A 10,369-nucleotide genomic window follows, 5' to 3' on the forward strand; every position below is an offset into this window, starting at 1 on the left:
TAAAATGAATTATGTAGTTTCGAGTCCTATCGACATGTCTTTAGAAAATTGTAACAGCTTCATGAACCTACCATTTCATCCGACATCAACATTTGAATTGATTTTAGGACAATATTTTCGTTAGTTTAGCTGGTTAGCACTATTATTCAGAATTAAGACCTTTGAAGTTCTTACTCTAGCGAATAACTGGATTAATAGAAAACTAGATTGGTGCTTTGCTTTCATCAAGCGCATCTATAATATTTTACATTTCCAGCCAATAGGCATTGTGCACTACACAATTTCATTGTTCTGATTCGTTATGTCCTAGTCAAGTCCCTCCCCTTGCCGAGTGCCGTTACGCATTGTTGTTGACTTATATCAAAGATGGCGACTGGAACCGCGTAAATTGTTGAATCCGGAGAGGTAGTAACATTACATGCAATTGTACATTTATTCTCTCGTTGCGACAGTCGAATGCATATGTTCTCACCTCAGTATGTTAATACAGATTTGATTAATCAAATGCATGAAAATTACTTTCTTTGTCTGTTTAAATTAACATAGGCCTAGCGCTGCACCAGAAGCCACGGACTGGTCTTGTAGTACGGTCCGGATAACCCAGCACATATACAGCAATACGAGTTAGAAGGGGTTTCAAATGTTGGGAGTTAGGGAATCTCAGCTAATGGAAGGGGGTGTGTTTGTGTATTTTTTTAAGTAGGCGGGAAATTATCCTTCAATTTCCTGAAAACACTTCAGCTTTGTCATGTATGTATTATAAATATAACTTTTTTCTTCCATCTAGCCTTGTCTTTGCTGATGGGTACAGTACTTCATTGAGTAAAATTTACTCACTATTACAGTACTTGGTTGTGATATTGTACCACCTATCTACTCTAGGATTAATGTACTAACTGTAGGGAAAGTGTAGGCTAAATTACTTAAATGTGAAATTAGGCCCTATTATGGGATTTGCTGTACGTATGGATGGGTTATACAAACTTTGAGGACATACAGGAAATGGATGTCCCTTATTCACCCCTATTTGAAGGTGTTCATTGTAAAAAAAATAATAATAATAATAAAAAAGTTATTGCTTTTTGACAGGACTTTCTCAGTTTAACAAATTTGGTGCACTCATACTCATTTAATGGTGTCTCTCTTATTCCTCTATTCACAGAGACATTTAAACATACTGTATTTTCCCCTGAAAATGCTCTCTATGAATGTCCATGTTAGACTGATCAAGTCAGTGGCAGATCATTCGTCTATAGCCAAATGCCTGATGAATGTTCTAATAACCTCCTATCTAGTGACGCCCAGAGAGTCGAGTGAGCCGGGTTGAGTAGAGACTGAGTAGTAGTACGAAGAGCTCATGGATTTTGAGGAGATAAAGAAGAAAGGAGTAGTCGGTAACTAATGCCAGTTCTTTCTTTCATTCAAAAGCCATCATCCCCTGTTCCAACTGTCCTAAAGTAGCATCACTTATTGAAATTCAGGTTTTATAAGCAACTATAATGAGTGCAACAGTATACAGATACTATAATACACATATATATGCACATATTACGATATTTGCAAGATCAGACATTTTATCTTTATAATCTGAGCGTTGACGTCCAATTGCGGCTGCTTTTATTTTTGAGCAAGTATCTGTATTCAATTCGTACTTTATTTAAATGCTAAAAAAAATCTAGCGTCCTAAAAATGTAATGAAAGCAATCATCCAGTGCGATTTAAATGGCAGGTGGATTTTGCAACAATTAAACACAGGAAATAGATGGCTGTATAGGAGAGATCTTCAGGTGAGGGGCTTGCATGTTGCTATGCCTAAAGTTCCCAATGTGCATTACAACACTCCCTTTCTCAGAGTTAGGGATGGAAGGGGAGGTGGGCTTGGTGGCTGGTCGCAGTCAAAGAGAGAAAAGGAGGTCATACAAGGACCTGCTCAGGGAGGAAGAGGAGATTGCTGCACAGGTCCGCAAGTCATCGAAGAAACGTCCCAAGGTAACATCATAACACTTGCTTCACAATATTAGCCAATATCCTTTCTGTTGCTTGTAAAATAATAAAATTGTGTCCTTTGCATTTAGGACTCAGAACTTTTCTTATTGGGAGGGGACTCCCACAAGAAGAAGAAAAAGCACAGTGAAGACTACTATTACAGAGGTATGGGTGGAATTCTTCTTTGTCAATTAAAAATATAGCTTCATGCTTGGGATTTTTTACGCATATCAGATGAGATTTTTCTCACTCTTCCTTCACTCTATTCCGTACCAGACCAGAAAGGCTCAGGCCCACCTCCCCACAAGAAAAAGCATAAATCGTCGGACCACTGCCCTTCCCTGTCTTTGTCTTCGTCCCATCCCACAGACACAGCCATGGGGCTTCTACAAGCCATCACCTCTCCTATGGCCACTGGCTCAGACCCCAGCACACACATACACAAGAAGCCGTCCTACCCGTCATTCTCTTCCTCTCACTCCTCCAAAGACCGAAAACGTGAAGGAAGCACTGGAGGAAGCAAAGGCAGCCACTCCTCTCATTCCCGCCCAATGTCCTCCACCTCCTCTTCCAAAAAGCACTCCTCCTCCAAGTCTTCTCTGTTCCATGGTGGTACCAGTACTCCTAAAGGAGATCCCCTGAACCTACGAGAACCAGATGGGCTGAGGATGAAACTCATGGTCTCACCTAAGGAGAAGGCCGAAGGAGAGGGATTCCCCTTCCCACCACACTCATCATCATCTTCTAAAGGGGGGATGAAGAAAGAGAAAGACAGAGACCGGAAGCAGCTCTCCAAAGTCCCTAAGAAGATGCAGCACAGCCGAGATCCACTGCCTGTTGTGGGCAAAGAAGTTGAGGTGGAGGGTAAGAGATCCTTTGGTCTCTACCCAACAATGGCAACATTAGGTATAGATGTATCACTGTTAGAGACCTTATACACACTTTCCCTGTATTCGTGTTGAGTCTTCCTTTTTCCTTTCCCTCTTGTGTGTCAGGGCACTATGGTGGGGGAATGGGGGGAGACAGCTCCTCCTCGGGAGGCGAACTGGAGGCGGGAGAGCTGGTGATAGATGACTCTTACACGCACTTGTCAAAGAAAAAGAAGAAAAGCAAAAAAAGCAAGAAGAAGAAGGAGAAAGAGAAGGACAGGGAGAAAGACAAAAGCGGGAGAGAGAAGAAGCACAGCAAAGGATCGGGGGGTGGTAAGAGACATCTGGAAATTCTTCCTCTAGTCTAATAATGCCTTATGTGTGTCCTGTTGCAGAACCATGTTTAACGTTGGTTACTTCAACACTCGCTGTGCATGCTAATACATGCTCCTTGTATGCATCTTCCAGGGGATCCATCGAGAGGCCACACTCATTCCCATGGGTCAGCCAATCACACTGCAGCTAGTGGAGTTTATTCTATGGGAGCCCAGATCCCCACTCACCATCATCAAAGTAATGAAGTAGCAATGATGGAGAAGAAGAAAAAGAAGGAGGAGAGGGAAAGGGAAAAGCATGATAAGGACAAAGATAAGGTGAGATCTCACACAGCTTGGTATCAATGGAGACAGTGGGTTTGAAAAGGATGTCTACTCTGCTCATCTCCTGCTTCTTATCTCTCTCAGCCAAAAAAGAAGAACACAACAGCATATCAGGTGTTCTGTAAAGAGTACCGGGTTAACATCAACGCAGAGCAGCCGGGACTCGGTGGGTGGAGTTATCCATTTTATATTACATTGTAACTATTAATTATTGATTGTCAATAAACTTTCAATGAACTTCAATGTACTAACCTTAAACTCAGCTTCATTCTGTCTCGAACCCTTTCCCTTGCCTTTACTCTAACACGTATTCCAAACCTAACTTATGTTTTGCAAGCATTTACTTTCAATTAACTACTAACATTAACCCAAACCCTAAACCTCATCTTTTCACTAACCTTAATTCTTTTATTTAACCCATATTAACCCTTATTTTAAACCTAACCATAACCTTATCATAACCTTGCCCGTTTGTTGATAATATAAATATCTATAAGTCATCTACACTTGATTATCTTGACTATCCAAATATCCTACCCAAGCTCCTTATCACTGATGTCCATATATTTTAGTTGAGACTTTCACCAGTTCATGTTGGAAACAACATGATTTCTGACCAGTAAATAGTACGTTTCAAGTAAGGCATGACAGTTATTAGTGTTTTATGATTCATTAATATAAAACGTATTTTTCTTCAGCTTTGATATAAAAATATTTTGAGAGGATTGAAGACAAATTCTAAATAAATTCTATTACAATCACACTTGGTAACAAAACAACATAACATTTGAAAAAGGTCCATGGTTGAATAGTTATTCAATCCACTTTGAACACCAGTGACACTTTTTTGGGGTTACACTCCTTACACTCCTTTATAAAAAAAATAATAAATGTGCATGCTGATGTAATTTCCATAATGCTGTAATTGTCCATGTGTGGTATTATACAAAACCCTTAAAATACTTATCTGTTTTTGCAGTGTTTGGGGAACTGAGCAAAAAATTAGCAGAGGTCTGGAAACAACTTCCAGAAAAAGATAAACTGGTAGGATTTAGTTTTAACACTCAATTAAATAAAGATATTTGATTGATAATTAAGTCAATATCAATTTGAACCAGCACAATATGCTGTGCCCTCAATGAACTCCTTGTACACAGGTTTGGAAGCAGAAAGCTCAGTACCTGCAGCACAAGCAGAACAAAGCTGAGGCAACCACAGTCAAAAGGAAGAGCTCCACTGATGGAATCAAAAGCAAGAGTAAGAACCCCTCTGCAGTCACTTTGATCATTCTCAAAGGTGTCATTGACTGTGACAGTGATTACAAGTTATTCAATAGACCTGTCCCTACTGCATGCTGTCCTATTGCTCTCGTGGCCCACTGGAAACTAATGGTCATGGGATCTATGTCTGTTGTCTGTGCGTCTCAGGCACCATTAAGGGCATGGGGCTAGGAGCAGGTTTGGTGTCCCCCAATCGGGCTTCTGTGGGGGTGTCCCTGTCCCCAGCAAGGGTCCCTGATGTCGACCCAATAGACGCGGCCGCCCACCTGCAGCTACTGGGAGAGTCCCTTTCCCTCATCGGACACCGGTTACAGGAGACAGAGGTACTTGCACGCCACCTATTTTTTGTATTGGTCAGAATTGGGGGAGTTACCGCTTCCTAGAAGATCACAGAACTACATTTCAGGCTATCAGGAGTGGGTTGTGAATTCCAAACCACCCCCTCCCTCTAGCAGCTTATTCAATGGAGCGCCGTCTGTTGTCATGTGTTTTTGACAAATCTGTCTGGGTGACTTCCAAGAAGTTAAAAAGGAATAGGTAAACTCATTGACTTTGAAACTGGTTGTGACATGAGGGATGCAATTCATATTCCACTTTTAAATAATAAAACAAGAGGAGGGAGGTGGTGATCTGGGTTTTAGCTAGGTAAAAAGCAGATTTTTGTGTTGTATTTTGAGACAGGATTGAATCTGAAGATTGTACGTTGAAGGTTTGCCTACAAACCTTCCTGCTCTTTGTAGGCTTATGGTACAGTGGGGCAAACATTTATTTAGTCAGCCACCAATTGTGCAAGTTCTCCCACTTAAAAAGATGAGAGAGGCCTGTAATTTTCATCATAGGTACACTTCAACTATGAGAGACAAAATGAGAATTATTTTTCCAGAAAATCACATTGTAGGATTTTTTATGAATTTATTGGTAAGTTATGTATTTGGTCAATAACAATAGTTAATCAATACTTTGTTATATACCCTTTGTTGGCAATGACAGAGGTCAAAAGTCTTCACAAGGTTTTCACACACTTTTGCTGGGATTTTGGCCCATTCCTCCATGCAGATCTCCTCTAGAGCAGTGATGTTTTGGAGCTGTTGCTGGGCAACACAGACTTTCAACTCCCTCCAAAGATTTTCTATGGGGTTGAGATCTGGTGACTGGCTAGGCCACTCCAGGACCTCTAAATGCTTCTTACGAAGCCACTCCTTCATTGCCCGGGCGGTGTGTTTGGGATCATTGTCATGCTGAAAGACCCAGCCACGTTTCATCTTCAATGCCCTTGCTGATGGAAGGAGGTTTTCACTCAAAATCTCACGATACATGGCCCCATTCATTCTTTCCTTTACATGGATCAGTCATCCTGGTCCCTTTTGCAGAAAAACCGTCCCAAAGCATGATGTTTCCACCCCCATGCTTCACAGTAGGTATGGTGTTCTTTGCATGCAACTCAGCATTCTTTCTCCTCCAAACACGACGAGTTGAGTTTTTACCAAAAATTTCTATTTTGGTTTCATCTGACCATATGACATTCTCCCAATCCTCTTCTGGACCATCCAAATGCTCTCTAGCAAACCTCAGACGGGCCTGGACATGTACTGGCTTAAGCAGGGGGACACGTCTGGCACTGCAGGATTTGAGTCCCTGGCGGCATAGTGTGTTACTGATGGTAGCTTGTTTGTAGGTGACCAAATACTTATTTTACCGAGGAATTTACCAATGAATTCATAAAATATCCTACAATGTGATTTTCTGGATTTTCTTTTCTCATTTTGTCTCTCATAGTTGAAGTGTACCTATGATGAAAATGACAGGCCTCTCTCATCTTTTTAAGTGGGAGAACTTGCTCAATTGGTGGCTGACTAAATACTTTTTTGCCCCACTGTATTGTCCAGCCCAATAAATTTATTTTTGAACAGCTTATGGGGCAAACTCTCAGTTTCTCTAGATAAGTGTACATATGGTAATTACTAAAATATAAATATTATACAAAGGTTACTGTGGCTATGTGAGTTTTTTTGGTGGGACTACCTTTCATTCGTGGGATTCGGGGAAAAGTTAACATGTCAACACAGTAAAGCTGAGTTTTTTTTTGTCTTTTATCTCAGGAAACAAAACTATTGATCCACAGCTAATAAACAGTGTGGCCAAGTACAAAACTGCTATCCTTCTCGCATTAAATAAAGCAAACAAAACAGAGGTGCTTCCACATGCTCCCCAATTTTGGTGTCTAGCTTTAGCAAAAACAGACTATCAAGTTATGGCTGTTCCAAAACGTTTGGGTTGTCCTAATGTCACCAGGCGGGCCGGGGTTGTCCTAATGTCACCAGGCGGGCCGGGGTTGTCCTAAAGTCACCAGGCGGGCCGGGGTTGTCCTAATGTCACCAGGCGGGCCGGGGTTGTCCTAAAGTCACCAGGCGGGCCGGGGTTGTCCTAAAGTCACCAGGCGGGCTGGGGTTGTCCTAAAGTCACCAGGCGGGCTGGGGTTGTCCTAAAGTCACCAGGCGGGCTGGGGTTGTCCTAAAGTCACCAGATGGGCCGGGGTTGTCCTAAAGTCACCAGGTGGGCCGGGGTTGTCCTAAAGTCACCAGGTGGGCCGGGGTTGTCCTAAAGTCACCAGGTGGGCCGGGGTTGTCCTAAAGTCACCAGGTGGGCCGGGGTTGTCCTAAAGTCACCAGGCGGGCCGGGGTTGTCCTAAAGTCACCAGGCGGGCCGGGGTTGTCCTAAAGTCACCAGGCGGGCCGGGGTTGTCCACAGATGTTTCTTGACGTGTGTGCAGCCTCAGTGTTCATTATATTCCCCTACTGGAAATTGCACAGAATTCTCCCAACTTTCAGGTTTCTGGTCATAACACCAGGCATTTGCTCAGTGAGAAGAAATATGTTAAGGAAAAGACTGAACAATGGTTTGTGTGTGTGACCAGACTATCTGCCTCTTCTCTCTCTTTTCACCATAGGGGATGGTGGCAGTATCAGGCAGTCTCTCTGTGCTGTTAGACTCCATCTTGTGTGCCCTGGGACCACTGACCTGCCTCACAGCACAGATCCCCCAACTCAATGGATGTCCCCGCAACGTCCTGGTAATTTACTTGCATCTAAACATCTGTTAGAAACTATTTCTGCTTCTCTTAAGACTACAATGCCTTAGGAAAGTATTTGGACTCCTTCACTTTTTCCAAATTTTCAGGTGTTATAAATGGAATTTATAAATGTGTTATTGTATGCTTTAATTCTACACAATACTAGATAATGATAATGCAAAAAATTGCATATATTCAAACCCTTTATTCAGTACTTAGTAGAAGCGCCTCTGGCATCGATCATAGCTTAGTCTTCTTGGATATGCCTCTACCAGCTTTGCACACCTGGATTTTAACCGTTTCTCCCATTCTTCCTTGTAGATCATTTTAAGCTCAGATTTGATACATACCTTCCCCAGATCTATGTCACAATACTTTAACATTTTCCAAGGAAAGTCCCTTGGACTTCGTGGCTTGGTCTTTTCTCTGATGTGCAGTGTGAAGTGTAGAACCATTATATAGACTGGGGTGTGCCTTACTGAATCATATCAAATTAATTGAATTTGCCACTGGTGGACTCCAGTCAAGTTCTAGAAACATTTTAAGGATGGTCAAATGACACAGGATGCATCTGAGCTCAGTTTGGAGGCAAGGAGTCTTAATACTTACATGTACTTCAGAGATTTGGCACTATGTGTGTAGATTGACAGCAATAAAATATGCAGTCAATTATAAATTGTACTGTCTTATGAATATACTTTCCAAAGGCCAATGTGAGATTTACTTATTTCCTTTGTTTCCTTCCTCTTCAGTCCAACACCTTGGACAACATTGCTTACATCATGCCTGGGCTTTGAAGACCAAGGAGAAATTCCTTTCCCATCTCCTGTATGTCCTTGCCACAAAGTTAGAGTTTGGAGTGAGACCTAAAGTTATTGAAGTGGGCCTTGGGATGTGGACTATTACTTATGCCCCAAGGCGTTGGAAAACATGGACATTTCTAGTTTCAACATGTTTTTTAAATGTATTTTTAAATTGTTAATTTTCTAAAGATTTTTTTAACAGAAACCTATTTTAGTGAACACTCATATTTTCCTCTGGAATGTCTGATAGTGTTTCCAGATATGTGTGTGTGTGTGTGTGTGTGTGTATGTACAGTATGTGTGTGTGTGTGCGTGCATGCAGTATTTCCAGAGGCTAGTTTTTAATCAAAAGGACATGTCAGGGACCAGATCCCAAGTTCACCATTGTTCGTCTTCCATCACCATACCATGAAAATAATATATTTGACAACTGCTCATGTATGTTTTACCACTTACACAACAATGTATTGCTGTTTTGTATATCTGCTATTTTACTGTGTACTAAAATTTAGATTTTGATTGTAGAATAAAAGTTGTATAGCCTACAGAAGAAACATGTTGAGGCAACTGCAATCAAACTACTGTTATTTGAAGCTTTTGAAGCACAGCTGTAAGACACATTTTCATATTTCTTCCCCTGAGTATACAGTATGGAAAGGTTGATAATAAAAAAATGACAGTGTCAACATGCTGACTGAATTTAGCACATGTACAACGTTTTAACGTCTTCCCCAGGTTATTGCACACAATGAATGCCTAAACACAGTAGGCCAGGTTTCAAATATTGGTGACATAATGGGGGTGGACAAAATTATTTAAACAGCTAAAAACGTACTAATATCATGGACCCCTTTGCCCTCAGAACAGCTCAAATCCTTGGAATGCTGTCATACAAGTCCTTAACTGTGTGGTGAGATATTTCACTTCCAGTTATTTCAGGGATGAAGGAGGCGAATATCTGTCACGTTGCACTCTTGAAAGTCACTCAAAGGTTCAATGATGTTCTGATCTGGTGATTGGGGAGGCCATAGAAGGCCTTTATTGTCGTCCTGGTGTCCATAAAACAACTAATACATATGTTTAGCGGTGCGTATGGTGGCATTATCGTTGTGGAAACATCATGATGGAACAGTGTTTGCCACATTGGATGCACCTGGCCCTGGATAATGGCCTCATATTCCTTGGCTGTAATACGACCATGCAGAGCAATCATCGGATCCAATGACTCCCACAAGATGGCTAACCATACCATTACGGATCCCCCACCATATTTAACAGACTTTTTGGGCTGAAGGTATCCTTTGGCTTTCACCAAACGTAACCCGTCCGGTTGTAGCAAATAGGGTGAAAGATGACTCATCTGACATATTCGTTTTTTCCATTGCTTAGCAGTTCAGGTTTTGTGCTCCTTACATCACCTTATGTGCCCGCCTTGGATGCAAGGGGTATCTGAATGGCAGCCCTCACATAAATTACAACTTTGGGGAGCTCACAACATAGTTTTGTTGAGACTGGATCACTGAGGTGCTGATTCAATTCTATGGTAATTTATGAGGCGTTGTAACTACCCTGTTACTCCGTCTATCCCTGTGTCAGCTTTGACTTGCAACCACTGTTCCTCTTGACCAATGCAATTTGTTTTTTACGGTAACATGATTTTTCAGACTGTTCCCCTTGACATATATTTTTGTGACAATGCACC

General features: G+C 41.6%; 1 protein-coding gene across 1 annotated transcript; it reads left to right on the forward strand.

Moving 5' to 3' along the window:
* The first annotated feature begins 321 nt into the window (after positions 1-321).
* On the forward strand, positions 322-8,942 carry hmgxb4a (HMG box domain containing 4a). Its single transcript, XM_010874520.2, has 13 exons — positions 322-405; positions 1,296-1,394; positions 1,853-1,989; positions 2,076-2,151; positions 2,263-2,850; positions 2,982-3,188; positions 3,324-3,508; positions 3,599-3,680; positions 4,494-4,558; positions 4,672-4,771; positions 4,942-5,117; positions 7,742-7,864; positions 8,617-8,942. Exons 2-13 carry the CDS (start codon positions 1,358-1,360, stop codon positions 8,659-8,661), a joined length of 1,821 nt encoding a protein of 606 aa, XP_010872822.1. The 5' UTR covers positions 322-405; positions 1,296-1,357; the 3' UTR covers positions 8,662-8,942.
* The last annotated feature ends 1,427 nt before the right edge of the window (positions 8,943-10,369 follow it).

The sequence above is a fragment of the Esox lucius genome, chromosome 11 (genome assembly GCF_011004845.1).
Source record: "Esox lucius isolate fEsoLuc1 chromosome 11, fEsoLuc1.pri, whole genome shotgun sequence".
NCBI lineage: Eukaryota > Metazoa > Chordata > Actinopteri > Esociformes > Esocidae > Esox > Esox lucius.